The following is a 23,588-nucleotide window of genomic DNA, read 5'->3' as shown; positions in this document are numbered from 1 at the left end:
AACCATTTACATAGGGCAACATAAGGCAGGCTGCTGTAGGGCCAACATACTGAGACCAACAACCATGCACTATCACATTGACACTTAAAGTCACCTCTGAAAGTAGTAGGAGTACACAGAGAAAACACACATGCAAAATCCACACAAAAAGGTCATCAGTTTGAGGACCTTCTCATGCTGGGAGACAACAAAGCTCGTCTGGGACACAGTTCTACAACATTAGCTCGCTTTGCATCTCATTTTGTTGTGTTGATCGATTGAATTGACATTTGTTCTCCACAATGTTCTCCAAATCCAGATGGAACCCCAAGCTATTGTTGTCCGAACCCTTTTTTCATATCTGGTTCCCCTGGGAAAGCTCCTGGCTCAGGTGTTGTATTGGGCCATGTCAGGTAATCCAGGCCCAGACACATTGATTTAAGTCGTGTCAGACATTGTACGGACATATAATTCACTAAGGCTTGTGGTTATAATGTGTTTTGTGTCGTCGCGACTCCCTTCAAGGCAGGGTCTTGGGTGTTGAAGCTGATCTTGAGTCTGAGAGTTGTTCAACTTCTACACATTATCCACAATCCACAACTTGGCCTCAAGTACGGCTAAAGGAGCAAGATACAGATGAGCGTAAACACATAGGTAAACATAACTTTGTTGGTTCACAAAAAAGAAAACACAGGATACCTTTAAAGTAATATTTCACACAAGGCACTGGGTAAAAAAAACAGATTCTCTGTGTGGTCAGGAGAGTGTGGCCACCACCTGTGTGACTCGTTGACCACAGCATCAGCACCACTGGGTTCCAAAAGACACATATTTGACACAATCTAAAATAAAGGGTGATGGTGCGTTCACATCATTTTTGCGGGAATAAATTCACACATTGCAAATAAAACAAAACTGCACCGGGCTCAGTGTGAACGCACCATCACAGACCCGACCTGGGACAGTTTGTGGATAATGTACAGTAACGGAGAACCATTTGTCCTCCCTTGTCCGTCCCTTTAAGAGCCATCGATAGACAGTTGTGTATATCCCTTTGTCTATCTATGGCTCTGCAGTGAGTGAATCAGTGTTCCATCTAAATCCTCTTCACCCTCAGCAGCTGTTGGACTCAGTTCTGGAAAGAGTTCCAGAGCCTCTGCAGGATGTTAGAACTCTGTTGTTCCTGACGACTCTTGCTGTGATGGCTGTGATGATGTTGCCCGGCGATCTTGTTGTTGTCGTGCTGCGGCGGCGTCAATGAGCTGTGGTAAGTCGCAGCTGAGGGAGAGAGGACACAAAATGAGTGAAAACATCGTCCGACGCTATGGGAACGCAGTAATGCGGATACTTACGACTCGTGCAGGTGACTTTGGGCGCGTCCCATTGGCCGTTTGCGCGGCAGCGTACGGTGGGCGTGTGTCTCTGGATGAAGCCCGGTTTACACTGATAGCGGAGCAGGGAGTTGATCTCGTACCGAGGCTTCGTGGCCCCAAATACCCGCGCGTCCTTCAGCACAGGTGGCTGCCCACATGACACTGGATTGTAGGAAACAAGTCAAGATTACAGACGGAGATGTTTTTGGTGGAGGCTTTCCTAAATACAGTGATACATTTTAAGCGGACCTAGACAGGAAGTTCCAATTAACGCTGTTTTTTTAGTGTGCGTCCTTACGTTTTGCACCGCGCTCAGTGTGCAAAACGTAAGAAGCCCTGAAGGTTCTAAACAAACAGTTCAGCCCCTGCTGAGAAAGCTGTGTTTTATTGTAACCTCGGGCTCAGTGAGATCGCGGAAAAAAACCCGGTCCGGTTACGTAAACAGCGGTTCTCCTGAACAGCGGATCATCCTGCTCCGGGCACTTGTCCGGGCACATCCGGTTGCGTACATTGAACCGCAGTAGAAGAAGAACGTCCGTTGTGGAGGTGTTTCACAAGCGTCAGTGTCTTCTGACTCTGGGTCAAAGGTCGTCAAAGGAACTGCGGCGGGGAGTCGTGACAAAGCTATTTTTAAACACTGTTAAAACAATGTTTTGATAATGAGGAGCAGTGCATCCACCATTCCAGAGGGGGGAGCTGCGCTTCTGAGAGCGGGTGTGTTGAATATGTCACTTCCAGGTATTGGCCAATCACAAGACTCTGTCTTCTGGGGGTGAGATTTATGTCTGAAATATCGCAGCTGACTAGAGAAAAAGGAAAAGAGGATTTCTATCGGCTCGTTTACAGCAACTAGGAGGTTTTTGACCATAAAAACAAGTTAATGTATGTAAGTAGACCTCCATAACTAACATATATGTGCTATAGGACCACTCTATGTGAGCTTTAAATATATAAATAAAGATAAATAAATGTAACAAATATGAAGCCTTGTTTCCGTTTTTAACCGATGAAATATCAGACAATTGTTTGTTAGACCACAGATTAGAAATGGGACTGATAGAGATCCAATACTGGTCAAAGTCATTGGATGGAAGTCGCATGTTTCACTGTTCACAGACAATACAGATTAGCAAAAGCAGTTTAGCTGAGTCATGTTTGGGAAGTTTATTTCTTCTTCTTCTTCTTGGAGAACTATAGTTGGCGAATTCCAGGTCTTTTGAATGACTCAGCACAAATGTCTTGTTCATAAATGTTCTAAAATGACCGTATCAGGCTTGAGTTTGTGATATTGGTATCTTCAGGGACAAAAAAAAGAGTGGTATTTTCCCAATTCTACCATAGAAATGAGGTAATTGAGAGTTATGCTGCCTTCCAGCTGAGTGTCAGGGTACTAAATCTGGACATATGGACAAAAAGTTGGGGAAACACCACACTAGCAAAACAACATCTTCAGTTAGATGTGACACCTGAACTTGATTGAATATGTACCTGTTCCCTTTTTGCAGGTGAAGGTCAGGTGATAGTTGCAGGGCACGTCGTTCCACTGTCCTCCCTCGTGCCAGATCATCACAACACAGTCCTCTCCTGACTGGAAGAAGCTGTCCGGCTGGTTCGGCCTCCAGTGGTCGTATTGCTGTTACAACACAGCGTTATTGTGAAACACTGAGCAATGACCTGATACCGACTGTAGAAACAAACTGGCTGCCACGTCATCATGTTGGGAAATTTAAGACGATCGCCATAATAACGCTGACCCTCGTCAATAGCGCTCAAACATGCGCACGCATTTGGGTTTGTGCTGCCTTTCCTCATGAGAAGAGGGTGATTATTTAGTTTGACATGTGGCTGGGTGTAATTCATGCAGAGACCAGCGAGTGGTGCTACTGAGACAACTGTAAGCATGAAGCAACCAGAGGCTCCCTGAGGTTTGTGTGCCAGCATCATCCTCAAGTCTTACTATAAGACTGTGATTATAAGTTAGTGTAAGTAATGAAGACAGGAGTGCTCTGCTGCCTCGTGTGGTCACTTTGTGTCACTGAGGTCACTCTGAACAAAGGATTTCAAAGGATGAAGCACCACAGCAGTTCAATCACTCTGCCAAAACAGCCCTGTTCAGAACGCTCTATTTAGTAGTATCTCTTTAGGTCCACCTTAAAAATAAAGTAAAATGAAACTTAAGGGACAGGAAATGACATCAGCCACAGAGGCTACAGGGAGCTAACATTAGTTAGCATTTGGAAAAGTGATCATTTGCAGGCTCTAGCAGGCACATTGCTGTCATATATAACATGTATCCACTGGACAGATAAATCCTCTGAGGCTGGAAGTTTGTGTAGAACTCTGTGCTGCACTGTGGAACTTTTCAAATATTCCCATGACTCTAAACAGATTCACCGATATACTTTAGCTTTAATGATTAACAAATTTCATTCATTATTAAATGAATGCCTGAAACGATGTTGAGATATTTTAGCATAAATGACGTTAAATGTCAACCTCACGGCGTCACTAGAGGAAAGGTTGATTCATCCTGTGGGAACTGAGAATGTCTTAACAGAAGAGGTTGTCATTGGATTGTTCCATAAGACTTTGTCTCACCATTGGTCGTCCATCGGTCCATCTGAAGTCCCTCTCAAACATCTTGTCGTTCAGACCAATCCACTGATAATCGCTACCCAGACCTGCAGAACACACCAGGTTTGTTAACTAAACTGCTCACTCTCTGCACCAAAGTCCATAGAGAAAAATCTCAGGTCAGCTGAGATAGGCACAGTACCCCCCGCGACCCTCCGGATGTCTCCTGATAAGTTTCTGATCTCCAATCTCCAATCGACCCAGTGTAAATCACAAAACCATGCGCTATAAAGCGATAGCACCTCACCAGTGCCCCCTTGTGGACTTACGATTGACAAACAGTTGTTCCTCCTGCGACAGGATGCTGGTCAGGTGGGCGCCGTGCAGCCGACACTCCCTCTCGGCGGCATCCCAGGTGCGACGGTGGGTGAAGTACTTGTAACAGTGAGACTGGAACTTCTGCCAATCGCGTCCACACAGCTCGGTGTCTGCAGCGAGGGAGACAAAAACAAAAGACAGTGAACACGTCTGCGAACAGAGACCATCCGTCACAACGTAGTGTCCGCAGAGGACGTCACACAACAGTGGCTACTGATGGATATGCAGAACCATTAAACTGGTACTTTTCTAATTGGTCAGTACCAGAGTATGTGGTACTGCGTGATCATGTTTATGATTTATTCAAACTTCAGTTCATTCTAGCACAGTTTTGTTTGCATTTTCTGCTTCCCAACCATCTGTAACTGTTATTTACTTTTCAATATCTGCTGTTACTTCAATGAATGTATGGGCCAAAAACACCAAAAACACAAATGCTTCCTATTAACTTCCATTTCACATGGAAACAAGAAGATTTGATGTGAGAGACAATCACACAGCTATAAATCATAGAGCTCATTTTCCATTTTCATTGACGCATATTCTTTAAAAACATGAATAAATGATGACGTCTCGCTTATTCACATTTAACCATGTCTTATCTGATAGTTATTATAAGTTATTTTATTTTATAAAGTAACTTATAAAGTCATAAACTGGGTATGCTTTTCTAAGACTTCCTACATTTCTATTCGAGGTGAAGGAACGTTTCATTTTAACGACGTCCACCACTTTACTGTCTCTGCTACACTCTTAGAAATAAGGGTTCCAAAAGGGTTCTTCTACAAGGGCTGAGGTTCTACCTGGAACCATTTGCTTCTGAAAAACCCTTTCTTTCGGCAAAGCGTTCTTGGTAACACTAATGGTTCCAGTAAGAACCATTTTGATCCAGAGAACCCTTTAAAACCCCTTTCCTGAATAAAGGGTTTTAAAGGGTTCTAGGTGGAACCTTTATTAAAAAAAAGGGTTCTCCTATGAGGACAAGCCAAAAGACCTCATATGGTTCTACTTAGCACTTTTATTCAGTACTACTAATTATCCAGTGTGTCGTCTTTTTTCCCATTTTATTTGTCACTGGACTACATTCTTAGAACCCTTTTGGAGGGTGGGTTCCACTAAGAACCCCTTTTAAAACCCTCTATTCAGGAAAGGGGTTTTAAAGGGTTCTCTGGATCAAAATGATTCTCACTGGAACCATTAGTGTTACCAAGAACCCTTTCTTTGGGACAGGGTTTTTCAGAAGCAAATGGTTCCAGGTAGAACCTCAGCTCACCCCTTTTGGAACCCTTATTTCTAAGAGTGTACTCATTGCCATTCGGTGTGCGTTCTGCAACAACTTCTATGATCCCACGCTGCTGCCTGACCTCATCAAACCGGGTCTAAAAATGACTTGACGACGTGAACAACCGATTTAACGTGCTATTTGTTTCCTTGGCGACCACGTTGGGATCTCAACTCGGGTTCTGCGAAGGTTCTCGGAGTTGGAAATAACCAAGGTCAGGGGTCGTTGTCGTAGAAGGAACTTCTACTTCGTGACCGCGGAGAGTCCGAAAGTTTCGACTACAAATGGAAACGCAGCATAAACTCAAGAGTCCAGCGGTGGAACACATTTAATAAATACTCCATATCGTGTGATATTTGCAGAACGTGATCATACACAGGATGTTGCCCTCACTGTTGGAAATGTTGGGTTATTTCAGCGACTCAACAGCTTTGATTTATTTATTTCTCACAGAGAGAGAGGAGTTGAGATCCAGCTGGGGAACAATGGGCCCTCCTCACTGAATGAGCTCAGTAAGCACCAGTTGGACTTCATTAACCCTCACAACTGTCTGCAGGTCTCTCTCTTCCACACACACACACACATTAGGTTTGATATTCAAACACTCTAAACCATATAATCAGCTCTGTGCCTTGGTCGGCTCGGTAAACAATGGATGTTTTGTATCAGTGGCTTCAGGAAATTGTGCACGCCAATAAAGCAGTGATGGAAAGCTGCTGTCAAGGCTTCGGGGGGGGATATTACCTATCGTCAGCCCACCTCGTCTTATTATTGCTCCAGTCCGCGGCCACCTGGAGGGTCGGGTGAGGTCGACCGCTCTCCTCCCGACAGTTTAACAGTAACGCGGCAGTGTTTCCGAGGCCCGGCCCGTGCACTACTTCGTCCCCAAGATAAGGACGAGTCTGACTCGAATAAGTCTGAGGGTGTATTTAGCAACACAGCTGCAAAGGCTTTCTGCTCACAATAATAGAGCAATTATCTGTTTTTTCCACTGGTGGAAAGTGACTGAAGGACAGCTGTGCCTGTGATTCTCCATCCACGAACTATTGGACTATTGTAAGTGAGTCAATCGCTTACATTTCAAATTAGTAGTTGGAGTTAGCTGTTAGCTGTGAAAATACGATGACAACTTCAGCAACATTAACCCGTAAATAGTTCTTTATTTTTCTTTACACTTAGGCTCGTTCACACTGCATTTCAGACGGACCACGGACCACGTACGTACAAAAACGTCAACAAATGTTTGATAAGCAAACGAGGCAGAAGGAAAAAAAAAGTCTGTAGACAAGGAGCATCAAGCTAACATTAGCGTATAGTTGTATGAGGTACTGACACGTTGTTCACATCTCACCTGACTCAGCACTCAATAACTACATGTGACACGGAGACAGGCTAGGAATATGTTTATTAGTGATGGGCACTAGGTTAACGACACGTTTCCATGTCGACTGACCGGAAAAAGACGCTAACGATGTCATGTTTACTCGCCGCGACACCGGAGTCCAGGCACCGTTTACCAGTTAGCTCCGTTAGCTGCATTAGCTCCTTTTAGCGCCGGTTAGCGCGCCTACAGTGGAACTGGAGCGGTCTGTCTTTTGAGAAGAGCAGCCCTACAAATAACCAGAGTACCAGTGTACTGCGTATGTCTGCCGTTACATTAGCGCGTCTTTTTCCGGTCAGTCGTCTTGGAAACGTGTCATTCGTTAACACGCGTTAACGTTGACGCATTAACGTTTGACAGCACTAATGTTTATCTACGTAACTTAAGGTAATGTCGCCATACTGATAGATAATGATGGAAGCAACTTCTGTTAGCTTAAAAATAGCTGATTTGTTTTTGGTGGCTCCGTCTGTCTGTTTGTTTGTTTGTTTGTTTGTTTGTGCTTCCACACAATATGACCAACAGAGGCCGCCAGAGAATTGTTTGCGTGAATGGGGGTGAAGTCGACCATCTCTGATTGCCTTGTTTTCTGTGGACATTGGTGTGGGAGAGTGAGTGCTCTCTAAAAACTGTAGTAAAACAGCAGTTTCATTGAAAACGACTGTCTCGTGATGAGATTAATTGGCTAATATATTTGTAAATTATTGTAAACCTGATACAACGTCAGCCTTTTGGAAGCTACGTTTTTAGTGAGTGTGTCTGATAGTTGTTAGCACAGTTGAGCTAACTATTATTTCATAAATCACATATTTTACATATATACATAAACATACATTTTTACCCTGGTAAAGCTCTGTAAATGTAAATGTCTTATAATAACAACAGAACTAAACTACATAGAAGAAGAAGAATGTGGTCTTAACATTCCATGACACTTTACGTTTGCTCATAGAAAAATGAGGGAAGACACTTTAAACTTTCAGCCCCTGGAAGCCGGTAAATATTCATGGAAAATACTAATCCCCCAAAGTCCTCATGTTTGCCTGAGCCTCCATTATTTTCTGAGTAATGACAGAAATATTGGACACGAGGCTGGAACTAATCTGCTCAGGAGCCAACGCCCAGTGCTGGAGAACAGCTGAACACCAAAGAATGCCGTAACCTACAAAAGCTTACATGCTGCATCCACCTGTGAGCATGTGCGTCAGTGTGCAGGGGTTAGGGGTCAGGGACCTCAACGCAACATTCTTCCTCTGTAGATATAAGGCAGAGTAGGCTAGCTGGCTAGCGTAGCATTAAAAAAAGGGTTGTTTTTCTGTTAACTTTGACGTTTTGAAAGCGTCCATTTGAAGGCGTCTTGTTGGACATGGTGACTTCCTGGTCTTACAATAACTCAATACCTTACTCTCATTAGCTTTCACGATCACTGTTGTTTTGGCCGACTACCGGGGCTCAAGTATTACATATTAGGCCTTTATTTGCGGTCTTATTTGTGTAACTAGATTCAAGAACTGTGACAAATCTGACAATAAACATCAGCTGCAATAAAATCAGATTAGATGAGGGCAAATTTGCAGAACAGCATTGTTTATTGTTTAAATACAAAAGCGGTAGTTTTATCGGTATAACCAACTTATTAGAAAAGTGATTCATGTTTAATCCGTGCCAGGTTTTAGTATTTGAAGGCTTCAGCTTCATGCACCACAGAGAACCATGAAGTGTTCCGTCTGTGAGTTACAGAACAAAACAAGCCTGACTGGAACCACGTAGGTTTTCTGTGTATCGTCACATTCCGGGGCCTGATGCAGTTAATATAAGCTGCACTGAGTTTGTGTTGCAATGTCCCGGAGTTCACAAAGCGGTTTATAAAGGTTCCACCTGGAACGCTTAGTGTTACCAAGAACCCTTTTGAAACCCTTTATCCAGGAAAGGGGTTATAAAGGGTTCTCTGGATCAAAATGGTTCTTACTGGAGCCATTACTGTTACCAAGAACCCTTTAAAAACAAATGGATCCAGGTAGAACCTCAGCCCTTGCAGAAGAACACTTTTGGAACCCTTATTTCTAAGAGTGCATGTCAGTACCTCGTGCAGCTACACTCACCCGTTTCAATGTAATTTCAAGGCTAAAGTCTTCATTGTGACCGTGCTGACCTTGTTCACAGAGCACTCCTGTGTAGCTGGGCAGACACAGACAGGTGAAGGAGTCGACTCCATCCAGACAGGTGGCTCCGTTCAGACACGGGTTGGACTGGCACTCATCGACGTCTGCAGATGCACAACACAGGCCTGTTATTATCATCCGTCTGTCATTGCGGGGGGCTTATTGTGCTGCAGTGCACGAGATGTGTGTGCGTGTGTGTGTGTGTGTGTGTACCGCTTTCACAGAGCCGCCCAGTGTACCCAGGTGCACACACACAGATGTTCTGTGCTCCCCTCTTGTAACAGGAGCCTCCATTCTGACACATGTCGATCGAGCACGGAAGGAGATCTGCACGAGTGACGAAAGGCAAAACAAAGATGCGTTAAAAATCGTGCTTGGGAGTGTAATGCGCTGTCATATACTGGAAGTAATACTTGGTGTAACACAAAAGTTATATAGAGCTAAGAGACATTCATCATCGCAGTGGATTGCACAGACATTACAAGGGGGAAGGGACAGTGAATAAAGGTGGAACCTTCTTGCAATTATTTCATCGTTATTTCAACGTCGACATTACAGCGGACTGGCAAACTGTCCAACCCGGTCAGCTGGGATTGGCACCAACAACCCCGCGACCCTCATGTGGATAAGAATAACGTTCAGTCAACACACGCTAATGCAGATGTTCAATAGGCCCACCACTCATCATGGAACAAAATGGATGAAAATCCATATCTGTGCATGTCCATGCAACCTTCAATATGCATAAGTGCCAAATTGGGGAGGTTTCCTTATTCCCTAACAGCATTTCCTCGGATATTGTGTTCACTGGGCCAAACATTAGTTTTAAAGGTGCATTATGTAATAAATCTAAAGCAACTGGCCATAAAACCCTCCTAATATGTCACAGACTCAGGAATAATGTTCATATAACAAACTGAACTCACCAACAACAACAGTACAGGCAAAATATTTGCATTAAAAAAAATATTTTGCAGACTGCAAATCAGGTTTATGTTTTGAAATCACGTTTTGGCTACCAATCATTGCAGTCAGTAGAGTCTCAGCTGCCGAGCAACCACGGGTTGCCAGTTACGTCAGAACAACGAAACCTAAAAGACCTCGGTATTTTGAATTTGAATGTAGTAACGGTTTTTGGCCACATTCTTACATATGGCACCTTTAAGTTTTATTGTATACTGCATTCACAAGAGTGAGGTCCTCCTGACCTTTGAACTGTGTCAACTAACAGCTGAGTTACTTCAAATTTGAGACCTCGCGATATCAACATCTAATCGGTTCGTCGCGAAGTTCAAATTCAAAAGGATTCGCTCAAGATATTCCCTGCGATATTTGCTTTCGAGAAGAGTTCCCACGTACCTGTGACATCCACAGCGCTGGCCTCTACAGAGTAAGCAGAGTAAGAGTCAGTGCTGTTCTGCAGTTGCTCCACGGCCAGGGCCTCCACCGGGATCTGAGGACACGACTCCACCAGAGACGGGGCGATCTCTTTGTCATAGTCCACAAAATTGACCTCTGGAAGAAGGGTGGCAGCTGGGTCGGGGGAAAGCGCCCACTCTGGAAGGGAGTGGGGGCTGCGGTCAAAGGTGTTCAGGGACCATGTTGGGGAAAGTGTTGACTGGCTTATCGAATCTCTGTAAGGCTCGGTGGGTTGTCTGGTATGGTCAACTGAAGTGGTGGGTTCAGGCTCGGTGGTAAAAATGGGATGTTTCTTGTCATCGGTGGCAATAAGGGATTTCTGTGTGGAGAGGTTTGGTGAGCTAACTTCTAAGGTTGTGTTCTTCACGTGTGCTGGTAGAGTAGTTTGCTCTAAAACAGACGCCACAGCTGGTAAAACAGTAATAACTGCAACCTCTCCAGGAGGGTCAACCAGATCATCTTGTTCCCCAGACGCATCCCCCTCTCCGGACAGATGCTCGTCACCTGAGCCTGTTTCTGTAATCGTGTCAACAGCCGGTGAAACCACCGGGACTTCTGTGACTTCAATAGCTGCTGCAGTTTGAGGCTGCTGGGTGTGAACGGGAGAATACTTAGGTGGTAATGTGCCGGTAAGCTCCGGTCTTTCTGGTTCATCTTGCCCCGAAGCTTCGTCTTCTCCAGAGGCAGACCCTTCTGAGTCTTCAGTCTGGGTTGTAATGGTGGTTTCTTGTGACCGAGTGCCTGGGATGAAAGTAGGCACCTCAGTCCCGCCAATTTCTGCCTCGTCGGTCATCATACCCAAGTGCCTGTCTCCGGCAGGTGTGGGCAAAGCATCGTTTGCAGAGCCCTCTTGTGTACCACCTCCAGTACCGCAGTTTGTAGAAGCTCCTGTGTCCTCACAGTTGTCAGGAACAGGTTGAGAGACACTGTGGAGGGCCGGTCCTGATGGTGTCGTAGATGCTGAGGACGAGACGAGGTGTGTTTTTGGGCTTGAGGTGGTGGTCTTACCGACTGGTTCTTGAGTTCTGACACTGTCAAAGTCAGTAAAGACGTACGGGACCGTGTAGGCGTCTGCAAGGTCAGTGACTGCAACACTGGTTTCCTCTGTTTGGATTTCGATGTTTTTGTAGTCAAAAGGAGTGACGCTCTCCTCCTGCTCCTTCACCCGGTTATCCTCCATGTCCTCATCTTCTACGCGAACAGGAGTGGCCGTTTCAAACTGATCCCCTCTCGCTTCTTCTGGCTGCTCCGGCTCAAAGGTCACCTGAGTGGATCATAGGAAAGGAAAAAGGATCATTCCAGGTCAATGCCATTCTTGCCATCAATGTCAATTATGCTCAATTGAACTAGGAAACTGTTGAAAACAACACAAAAGGGGACATCTACCCTGCCAATCAAGGTCTAGAGGGGAAGTGGGACAAAGGGTGAGAATCAGGATACTCCCTGGACAGGTCACCAGTCGTAATGGGGGAAATCTATTATTATTAGCTGGGAACTGGGTCCAGGCATTTCCCAGAATTTGCTGCTCATATATGATGATGATGATGAGTTAGATATGTTCATAATAGCTAGAGAATGTTCTCACTTACAGACCCTGTGGACAATTTCTAGAGGATGTCCAGATTTGTCTACCACTGACCAAAACTGTCCATTTGTATTAGTCAGTTTAGCTGTTTTCAGCTGTTCATTCCACTTAAACTCTATGGTCCGACTAGAATGTTAGCCTAGCATTTTTGAAGGCGAGACCCTGCACAGATGGCTGTAAAAACTGTACTATGAATGTATTTACCTAATGTCAATCATCTAAATCTTAGATTGAACTATTAAACAAGGGAAAATAGTGCTCAGATTACCTCGTGTTTTCCGTTGACGAAGCTGACAGTTGGAGGCAGGTCGATGGGCACAGGCTCAAGAACGTCTGTGTCTCCACTGAACTGCACAGCCTCGCTGGTTATGTGTGAAAAGTCACTGATCTGAGGAAAGTGCAGCTGGGCACCATCCACAGGATGGCTCAAAATTTCCAGGATGTGATCGACTACATAAAAGCAAAAAAAAAAGCAAAAAATCAAAAGTCAGTACAAACAAGAAAAGCAATTGAAAATTCCATCTTGTTTTTTTTGTTTTTTTGAATGCAAACAGGATTTACTGTCCTTGATGATCCACTAGCTGTGGTAACCAGTGATCTGAGGGAAGAGAGAGCCTTTTACAGATTAGACCAAAATCCCTGGTGGACAATTTGTGGTCGTCATTTTGACTTGAGAGCATGTTTGATGAAGGCAAAGCATGGGTGTCATTATAGTACACATAAAAATAGCTAATGGGCGATGGATAGTAATTCAGGATAATGGTGACATCACCAAGCCCATTGGCGACAACAGGCTACACTCTGACACAGTGACATTCAACTGTCTTTTGTTAAACCTCTGATCAAATGGTGCTTTTATTACCATCTGTAACACATTCTTCTATCATTAAAACATGACTGTTTTTTAGTAACAGTAGTAACATTAGTTCATCAGGTCAAAATTTGCATAAACCAAACACAAATACAGACAAACTTTGGTTAGGGTTACAGGTACAAAATAAATGGAGGTACTTTTTTTTTAGGCCAGACAATTATTTGGATGGTACGTCAATAAAGCATGAGCAGGTCTGAAACAGGTTAAGAGGAGTGATAGATAATAAGAGGCTGGACGAGGGAGAATATTGCGCCAGCTTTTAATCGCTGGTGTTCGCTTTTGCTTGGCTCGTGGAGGGACACTCGACCGAGGGCGACCCAACGCACATCACGTGCATGATGCGATTTGCGTCATCAACGTGCAGGCTGTAGCCGTTTTGTAACCGCGCAAACTGAATTTCTGCCCCACCAGTAGGTGGAGTATTGCGCCCCGCTCACCAAGCAGAAAAAAAACGTTTTTGACAACAGAAGTAGTCGCCAAGGACAGTCATCCGAGCCTCGACCTGGCAACCCTAAAACCGACTGACAGTGACTCGCTCAAACCAGACGTGTCCGAGGGAGCTGTAGCATTGTTCTCTTCTTCTTTGTTAGGAATGCGTCCTATTCCCTTTTACCGCCACCTGATGGTGAAGACAGATACTACAGGACCTTGACGCACGAGTATACCAGGGTATGCGATATATCGGACACGATGTGTGAGACGCAATGTGACGCTCACTTCGGTTATCTTCAACAATGTACATACAATCAGATTCAGGTTATTATAACCCGGGTTGGAAACGGAAGCTACGCAAACTAAAGTCCCGTCATTCTTTTATAATTCTTTTCAAGGGTTAGTTTTCGTTTCGCATATATCGAAAAACAAAACATTGTTATTATATTTGTATAAAATGCTATAACATAGGCTACTGTACCTGGTCGGAAGACATGGTTGTTTGTTTATGTTTGAAGTCCTGCTTCAGAGTTCACCGGTGCCGTTGGCTTGTCAATAAATTCACATTACCTCGACAGTTCTAACAAATGATACCATTTACCTATTGTTTGGGTGGGGGTTATAGTTAGCACACTCAGTCAGTCCTGAGAGATGTAGTGTCCCAAAGACCAACCACCTCCAAAAGTGGTCTGAGCAATCAGATTTCAAATGCTTCCTCATTTCATCTTGGGTGAGTTTACACCTGAACATGCAGCTGTCCATCTGTGAGAGGTTCATAGGACAGATGTTAAAACTAGGGCTTAACTTTTCATTATTTATGAGGTGAATGTGGAGAGCAGGCAAATCCAGAGCAGAACTCACACATTTTTTTAAATAAGATCACTCAGAGAGCACAGACGTGTTTTACATACCTGCACCTGACATTTTTACATATTGAGCAACTCGATCTAAAAACAATGGGACTGCCCATATTTAATTTAAATTGCTGCCAAACCCGTATTATGAAACTTAATTTAATGATAGAGCGTGATCCTGCAAACATATACCAAACATTAAATACAACACGTTTTGACAGAGATGCCATTTTTTTGCCCATTGTAAGATACTAATTTTTTGATTGACATCAGAAGGTCTACAGAGGATCTACCCTCTGATTCTTACCAAAACAGAACGGAAACATACTTGGGTGACCACTTACCCGTCACAAAACAATTCAGATTAATCTGTCAAAAAACTGTAGACAGGAAGTTGCTAACAGAAGGACACACTTACAGATAAATCCACACCAATACATAATCTCCTTGGCAGAGACTTCTGCTAGCAAAGAAAAGGTCAATCTACGCACGAGTGATCGTAGCCGAAGAAAGACCCAGAGCAAAGTGAGACCTAAACATTTATACCTGGGGAACATCCCTTTCAGATCTCATTGCCTGGGAAGGGGTCTGCCCCTCCAGGCCGTGCTTTCACACCCCTTTGTCTACGGCCGGTATCGGGGGGCGACTCCCGCAGATGTAACCTGCAGATATTGTAGTAGGTGCGAGTTGAGTCTAGACATCCTAATTTGAATAAACAAAAGGACCTGATATCTTGTGTTAGGAAAGATATCCTGAGAGTTTTCAGTCTCAAATAGAACCAGTCATGTTTTCAAACTGCTCTAAAGCAGCAGGGTAATGTGGACAGCAGCCATAGCCAGAGCAGAACTGATGTAGTGTGTACATAAGTAGTAGTGTGGATGTCGCCTCAGTCTCGTTTTTGTCCTCCATGATTCCACAAGAAGCTAATTTATGATGTTGACTAAAAATGAGCCAGAGTGCATATCTGCATGTTAAACAGTCAGGCCTGTGTTGCTTATGATTAAGGTCAGTGTGTGGCAGGAGCTGCTCTCAAACAATGCATGCTTGTGTGTCTTTAATAAGACTTTATGTCCACATGGAGGCTGTTTGGTGGGAACAAAGATTCGAGTTTAGTTGCCGTATCAGCTAATTTGTGATTTCACTGTGACCCAACATGTTGGCAAAAGACTAAGAATCCTCCGTGGGACTCTGAACTTGACACCAAGTTTTCCTCAAGTCGTTGGAAAGAAGTGACTTTTAAGTCATTTAAGGCCCGATATACAACATTGTGCCTCAGCAGATATCAGGATGTAAATATACGGTAGAGCAACAATCGGACGTCACACAGTGTTTACATTGGGCTTCTGTTTTGGTAGCCGGTCTGGCAGTTGCAATTTGTTTTCTGCAGGAAACACCAGAGTCTGTTTATAAATATGTTCTGTCCAGATGGGGTTGTTTACTGTGTTCGTGGGACTCGAAGATTTGAAACCCCCCCCCCCCCCCACTATATTCATGACAACGTTTTCTGAAAGCTCCAAGTTCAGGACGTCTTGTTCAACTTGACCATCGCAAAAGAAACAATGAGGAACAAACCACTGGATCCAGGAGGAGGTGACTCTCTGGCTTCACTCTCAGAAAGCTTGTTTTTCAGCCTCAGACAAGGACAGTGATAAAACTAGGGTTAATATTGGTCTTGCTCTTTAGGTCCACCTTAAAGGTCCACCTTAAAAAAAAGTAAAATGAAACTTAAGGGACAGGAAATTACATCAGCCACAGAGGCTACTGGGAGCTAACAGCAGTTAGCATTTGGAAAAGTGATCATTTGCAGGCTCTAGCAGGCACATTGCCGTCATATGTAACATGTATCCACTGGACAGATAAATCCTCTGAGGCTGGAAGTTTGTGTAGAACTCTGTGCTGCACTGTGGACTTTGCGGACTTCCGGTTTTCGGATACCGTTGTCCTCGCCAGCACTCTCGCGTGTTTTACGGACAAAGTGGAATTCCGGGAGACAACAATTCAAGGAATTTAGCGCATTGTGACGTCCCAGTGAGTGCGGAAGTCAACATTGCGTGTTTTATCTCCTGTACTTAGACTGAGGAGGACCACAAAAACATGAGTGAGTCATCTTTTTTCACACTTTGTCGACTGATAGGACCCCAGAGTCCCAAATATAAGGATTTAAATGATTAAAAAGTTGATTTTGCATAATATGTCCCCCTTTAGAATATGCATAATGCCTTCATGACATGAAATGAAATGAGTGCTCAATGGTGTAGACTAGTGGTGCACAAATATTGCATATAGCTTGTGTGTACTCAAGAGAAAAAGAAGGTGAAGTGAAAATGATTCATGTTCATGAAGATCTGCTGCTTTTCCCCACGGAGACACTTTGATGTGTTTACAATATGTAAAGATAAAAAATTGGCCAAGTGGACTTGAGTGACTTCATAACTTTCCACATCTGGCTCTGCAGTGTGTGTGTGTGTGTGTGTGTGTGTGTGTACACATCTGTCCACACATGAACACAAAGGTAGCAAAACTGCTTCCTATATAAAGACAACAGAGGAAGAATAAATAAATACATAAATAGTGCAGCGGTTTATATTAAAGTCCCTGACAACACAACACAACAAATATGAGGTCATTCTGGAAGATAAACTACTACTACTACTACTTCAGTCTTACTGCTGAAAGACTGAAGTGACGTCGACCTTATATACATTAATGGTCTTATGGGTGGGATTATAAACTGAATATAAGCTGTAGAGCCAACAAAACTAAACAACATGAAGAGCAACTGTCTATTATCATTTCTTTCTAGAAGTCATCTAGAGGCAATTTTGCATTGATTAAAAACCCTACACTCTTAGAAATAAAAGTGCCAAGTAGAACCATATAAGGTTCTTCGGCTTGTCCTCATAGGAGAACCCATTTGGAACCCTTATTTCTAAGAGTGTAAATCACCCACTTAATACAACAAGCCAGACTCCTCTGTTAAATATTGCCATTTTAGACATTTACTTTGCTAAATGTTGGAGATTAACGATTTTTTTTAGTCTTTTTAACTGATCTACAGTTCACGACTCAAACAGTGACGGCAGTCTGACGTCACATTTTTAGTATCGGCTCAGCTCGCTCGGAAACCTCGTCAGAGCAGATACTAAAATAAGCACCAGGTACCAGGTAGAACCGAGCTGAGCTGAGCTGAGCCAAGTTGTGCTAGAAATCCTTCAATACTACAAAATACTTCATGCCAAACAGGCAGCGCAGTTTTTATCATCAGCTCTAGAACCTGACCTCCATGAGATCCATTTGAACTTGGAGTGGAGTTTTTCTTATTGCTTATCTGTCTTTGAATGTCTTGCTGTCATGCTAAATTAGTTTGAAGTACAAACCTGAAGGAAATTAGAAGACAACCTTGCTCACCTGATTGATTATTACTCTGCACATTGACGATGATGAGGTGGAAGGGCGGTTTGGCCGTAGACTGATCATCTCCAGGAATGACCAGTGATTGGTAAAGGTCAAGCGTCTGCACATCTCCGGGCGTCACATCCTCTTTAAAGACCACAGCAGGATGTCGATGTCCAACATCTCCACCACCACCACCACCACCCGCTGGGAGACCCGGCACCGAGGTGGCGGCGACCTCTGCGTCTGCGCGCCGCGTTGTCATCTCTGGAAACTGTGACGGTTTCTCTGTGGTTTCCACAGCCAGCGCCGGCCCCGTGGTCGTTTCCTGGAGCCGGCTTGGTCTCGATACGGTTTCTGTCCCCGACTTTGTGGGGGTCACCACCGCCCTGACCTCTGCCCCACCGGAGCTGTCGTCACCACTGACTCCCTGTCCGCTGTCACCGCTCTCATCCCGGCCGGATCCCGTCTGCCCGCCGTCCTCCTCTCCGCCGTGAGCGATGTCGAGGTGAGGGGTCTGGGAGTTGGTGGTCGGTAAGGGAGGGAGCGGCATGGGGACCAAAAAGTCACCTCCTCCTGGTACTGCCTGTACCTGGTTGAAGTTAAACTGTTGAATATAATCATAGTCGGGTAAGACGGTGGTAGGGGTGACGTAGGCAGTGGTGTCGGGGGAGGTGTGGGTGGCTGTGTGTTGTTCTGCTGAGGCTGTTGCAGACGGCTCGGCTCCTCGTATTTGGATTTCAGCTCTCTCCGGTTCCGTTTGCGGCCATGCTGTAGTGTGGGGATCGTGCGCGGGGTCTTCAGGTTTCTCCAAGGATGGAGTCGTCACTGGAGTCATGGTCGTCGGCTCTGGTAGGGCGGCTGTAAGTGAGGAAGCAGAAAAAAGACGTTGATGATTGATCATTTTCGTCAGTCCATTGCCTCTACAGTGCTACCTTGGTGACAGGTTATTAGTTGCCCATATAACAGTGTTATAACAGTGGTTGTAGCCATTGTAGCACGACTACATGTTAGATGACCTGAAGCTGCTGCTAACTAATAGTAACCATGGCAACTATTGGGCGACACATCGAGCAAACTCGACTCCCCTCCTGCTTCTCTGAAATCACCGGTGTGGAGATATTTCGCGCACAGGATGTCTGCACACGCATCGTAAGGACGTAGCTACGACAACAACTCTGCTAACAGAGACAACCCTTCTGTCCTCATCTGGAGCAAAACTTCCTCAAACTTCAACTCGCACTAAAGTGATAAACCCTGGATTTAAACATTTCATTCACGTACTGGAACCATGCTATAGAATGTCTTACTACAAAGGTGCTTCCTTCCACACTCTTAGAAATAAAAGCGCTATAAAAGTAGAACCATATAAGGTTCTTCGGCTTGTCCTCATAGGAGAACCCTTTTTGGCTTCAGGTAGACCCTTTTTTATAAAGGTTCCACCTGGAACCCTTTTAAAACCCTTTATTGAGGGATCAAAATGGTTCTTACTGGAACCATTAGTGTTACCAAGAACCCTTGAAAAACCCTTTCTTCGGGGAAAAGGTTTTTCAGAAGCAAATGGTTCCAGGTAGAACCTCAGCCCTTGTAGAAGGACCCTTTTGGAACCCTTATTTCTAAGAGTGCATGGATGATCATGTTACTGGAGGTCAGGTTTAGTGACCTTAACAAAATCGCTGGACCTTCAGAGCAACACAGAGCTACAAGACTTGACCTTCAAAGACAAGAACAAAAGCCAATATAGCTTACAGAAGCTTTACTTTGCAATCGTTTGGACTAATTCAGACTGAAAACGGGATTCCACACCCTATAGAACTGAGATTTCCCAGTTTCTTTTTAACCATGGACCTCCACTGACTGTACTATGATCAACCACTAATGTCAGGTCTTCCTCAATACAGCATGACATCCATCTTGTAAACAACTGTCCCCTTTGAGTCAAAGTGACCATTTTTTATTTAATTTAGTTTATGTTTCTTGAACAGGGACGATACATACAACGTTTCTACAGAAAATGGGAAAATGTGATGCATGTAAGACGCCTAGCGTCAGCTAATTTGCAGTCTTTGTCCCTGGACGTCGTATGATTGACAAGCTACAGGTCTTGTAATGTTACACCTGTAGTTAAAAGAGCACTGTAGTGCCTCCTGGTGGTTATTCTGAAGAATGCTGTCAGTCTAAAGACCTATGAGTTTCTCAATAGCCATACTTGTCTGTCCAAGTTCTGCTCCAGTTCACATACGGTCACCTTCTATTTCAGCTCTGTGTGTTGTCTCAAATATCTATCTATATCACATCATTTATAAGAGTAAAAAAATCACATTTCTGATGTCTGACTGGGTATGAAAGCCACGCCACACCATTTTTTTTTTTTTCCAAGTAGTTTGTGCCAAAAGCTACAGAGACATTTCGTGTTAATAATAACCAGTGCTTAAATGGGCAGAGAAATCAAGCGGGTATGTTTGGAGAATGACCCGCAGCAGTCAGTAAATTATAACCTCATTTGTCAAGAGTGAGCTAAAACATTCAAAAGCAAGGAGTCTGGCTCTTTGGAGGAAAAAAACGTCTATATCCAAGAAAACATGTTTGTGCAGTGGATCAGGTATTGTTATGACTCGCTAAGTAAAGGACAGACGGAACCGGTGTCACAACCGAACGCGATGCAAACTGCGATAAGAAACACGTTTCTCCCGCTTAAAAAAAACCCCAGAATCCTCCACTTTTAAACATGAACACGACCGTGAGGCTTTTTTGGCCCGAATGCTCCGTCGATGGCGAGCACAGATTTCTATCTCATTATGTTGAATATATACCATATGAGAGAAGACAAGACTCCAATCACGGACACAATGCGCTGCTTTGTGTGGGACCCGAGCGCTCGTGTTGTGTCTCCAGGCTTTGAACGTCACCGACATAATGCTTAAATAAACGGGAACGTAATTGACCGAGCGAGTGGTACGTTTTTTTCCTCTCTGCTGTTTTTTTGGAAACGTAGCTAAGAACATTGACTCAAGTGCGATTTGGAGGAACTGACTAATCATCGAGTCCCCCCCAAAAAAAAATAACATCGTGCACACAACATCGCTCGTTTTCAAGCCGCATAAATACGCTGTTGAGGGCCTCCAAACCTATAGGGGGCAGTGTAGGGAGAAGGATAAAGCCATTCACTCAAGCCAATCAGAATCCTCAGAATCCAGAGGAGGAAAGTAACGAACTACATTTATTCAAGTTACTGTATTGAATATATATATTTTTAAGTACAATTTGAAATCAGGAGTTTGTATTTTACTTGAGTACTTAAGTATTGTACTTAGTTACTTTATAAATCCTATCCGTTACTGAGTAAAAATAAAAATTCAGCACAATGAAGACCTAACTTTTACTTAAAGTACATTTCAAATGAACTACGTTTACTTCTACTTGAGTAATATTTCATCAAAGTATTGGTACTTTTACTTGAGTACAATATTTTAGTACTTTTTCCACCTCTGTCAGAATCAACAAGAACGAAATAACACGAGTGACGTGTCAACAATCGACCAAACCTTTCAACTTTTAACAGTCTGACGATGGAAACCGAAGAAAACTGCGCTCTTCTTCTGATTGGTCGTTTTCGAATGACATTTTCAACAGTGTCGATTTTATTGGATTAGCCTTTTCTTAAAGGGGACATATGACGCAAAATCAACTTTTTAATCATTTTAATATTATTATATTTGGGAGTCTGGAGGTCAGAGTATGAGTATAGGCAAAGTAACTCTGTCATCTTTTAGTGGTGCGCCTCAGTCTAAATACAGGACATAAAACCCGCGATGTTAGCTTCCGCAGGTAAGCTGACGCGAAGTGTTCTATTCTAAGCTGCAACAGTGCAGCACAGAGTTCTACACAAACGTCCAGCCTCAGAGGATTTACGTGTCCGGTGGATTATATATGACGGGCTAGAGTCGGCAAACGATGGCTTTTCCAAAATGCTAGCTGCCGTTAGCTACCGTTAGCCTCGGGTGACGCTGACGTCGTTTCCCTGTGTCTCATTTGCATTTAAAGAGACAGGTGCTCAAAAAACGGAGCGTTCTTTAACGGGGCTGTTTTGGCAGGGTGATTGAAACCCTAACCCTGAGAAATAGGGTATAATACGAGTCCTTTAAGTGGCTGAAATCTGAAAGTTTTCTTTGCTAGCAGACATGTTTGTATTGATGTGACGGTGGCACAGTGGGGGTGCGCACGGCCCAGCTATGGCCCAGACTATGAATGAGTACATATTCAAAAATCTGAACTATTACTTAGAGCAGAACAATGTCTGCAATCCACTTCTTTCCCACCCTGTGTGTGTGTCTGCGTGTGTGTGTCTGCGTGTGTGTGTACGTTTGGGCAGACTCCAGCTGTGATGCATTAGGGACCTGTCCCGTTTTCTGCAGTATCTGTGTGAGAGTGCGAGAGTGGGTTTTTCCCCTCATAAAAAAAACAAAAAAACACACACACACACACAAAAAAAAGTGCCACACCATAAACAGGGCAGTGGGAGTTTCTTCTTCTGTTCTTGTTTGCTTTAAAACAATGTCTGCACTTTCTCATCCCTCTGTGTTAGCACCTCACTCTCTCTGTGTGTGTGTGTGTGTGTGTGTGCGTCACACAGCTGATGCTGCCAGCGGTGGTGACTTCACTCGTCATGTATGTGTCAGAGATTTGAACTTTTCGGAGGAAAACCAGTCAAAAGCAGCGTTTAGCCTACATTCATACTGCTGCTTTTATTCTGAAGCAGTTCAGAAACTCCGTTAAAACATGTGCTTTAACATGATGATCCTGCAGGCCCCTCCTCTATGTTTATAGCTTTGCATTTCCTCTCATATAACATGTATTTTTATTACTGTTTTTATATGTGTCACACACACATGCTTTCTTTGCTTTTGTTATCTGTGTTTTTAGACCATAAATCCATGTACAGTATGCATTCAGAGCAGCAGACGTCAGTCGACCCTGACACACCTTCCAGCAGCTCCTGGGAGACTCCGAGGCGTTCCCCGAGCCAGACAAGATCTATAATCCCTCCTGCGGGTTCTGCACGGGTCTACTCTCCGGGCTCATGACTCGCCGTATCTATGGCTGTCCTTAGGTGGAACCGGTTTACTCTTAATTATGACACGGAGCCTGTTGTGCAGGTCACCGTGAACTTTGTACTTCATGTAACGTGCTATGATGGTAGCGTGTGAATGGTGGAAAGCTTTATAAAAGGTTCTACCTGGAGCTAAAAAGGGTTCTCCTATGAGGACAAGCACTTTTATTTCTAGGAGTGTACATCTTAGATCTAGGAGTGTACATTTTAGAAATAAGGGTTCCAAAAGGGTCCTTCTACAAGGGCTGAGGTTCTACCTGGAACCATTTGCTTCTACAAAAAAAAAAAACTTTCCAGAAGATTAAGATTAAGATTAAGAACCCTTTAAGTCCCGCAAGGGGAAATTCAATTCTGAAAGGGTTATTCAAGGGTTCTTGGTAACACAAATGGTTCCAGTAAGAACCATTTTGAACTAGAGAACCCTTTAAAACCCCTTTCCTGAATAAAGGGTTTTAAGAGGGTTCCAGGTGGACCCTTTATAAAAAATAAAAAAAGTTCTACCTGGAGCCAAAATGGGTTCTCCTATGAGGACAAGCCAAATAACCTTATATGGTTCTACTTAGCACTTTTATTTCTAGGAGTGTACACTCTTAGAAATTCCTTCTTCAGCTTGTCCTCATAGGAGAACCCTTTTTGGCTCCAGGTAGAACCTTTTTATAAAGGTTCCACCGGGAATCCTCTTGGAGGGTGAACCCTTTTAAAGCCCTTTATTCAGGAAAGGGGTTTTAAAGGGTTCTCTGGATCAAAATGGTTCTTACTGGAACCATTAGTGTTACCAAGAACCCTTGAAAA

The 23,588-nt window shown here is 43.9% G+C and overlaps 1 protein-coding gene across 1 annotated transcript in view; it reads right to left on the bottom strand.

Annotated features, from left to right (window-relative positions):
- Positions 1-428: 428 nt before the first annotated feature.
- Positions 429-23,588, bottom strand: part of vcanb (versican b) — a gene marked incomplete at its 5' end in the record, with an annotated part of 32,121 nt that continues 8,961 nt past the window's right edge. Inside the window, 10 exons of the mRNA XM_083907683.1 lie at positions 429-1,257; positions 1,332-1,514; positions 2,841-2,985; positions 3,951-4,033; positions 4,256-4,414; positions 9,120-9,233; positions 9,343-9,456; positions 10,489-11,812; positions 12,402-12,583; positions 17,702-18,547. Of these exons, the coding sequence (XP_083763809.1) occupies positions 1,109-1,257; positions 1,332-1,514; positions 2,841-2,985; positions 3,951-4,033; positions 4,256-4,414; positions 9,120-9,233; positions 9,343-9,456; positions 10,489-11,812; positions 12,402-12,583; positions 17,702-18,547 (3,299 nt within the window). The 3' untranslated portion in view covers positions 429-1,108. The remainder of the gene's footprint in view (positions 1,258-1,331; positions 1,515-2,840; positions 2,986-3,950; positions 4,034-4,255; positions 4,415-9,119; positions 9,234-9,342; positions 9,457-10,488; positions 11,813-12,401; positions 12,584-17,701; positions 18,548-23,588) is intronic.

The sequence above is a fragment of the Microchirus variegatus genome, assembly GCF_963457635.1.
Source record: "Microchirus variegatus genome assembly, chromosome: 1".
NCBI lineage: Eukaryota > Metazoa > Chordata > Actinopteri > Pleuronectiformes > Soleidae > Microchirus > Microchirus variegatus.
Note: the sequence above shows the minus strand (reverse complement) of the source record. Positions and strands in the feature narration are given on the sequence as shown.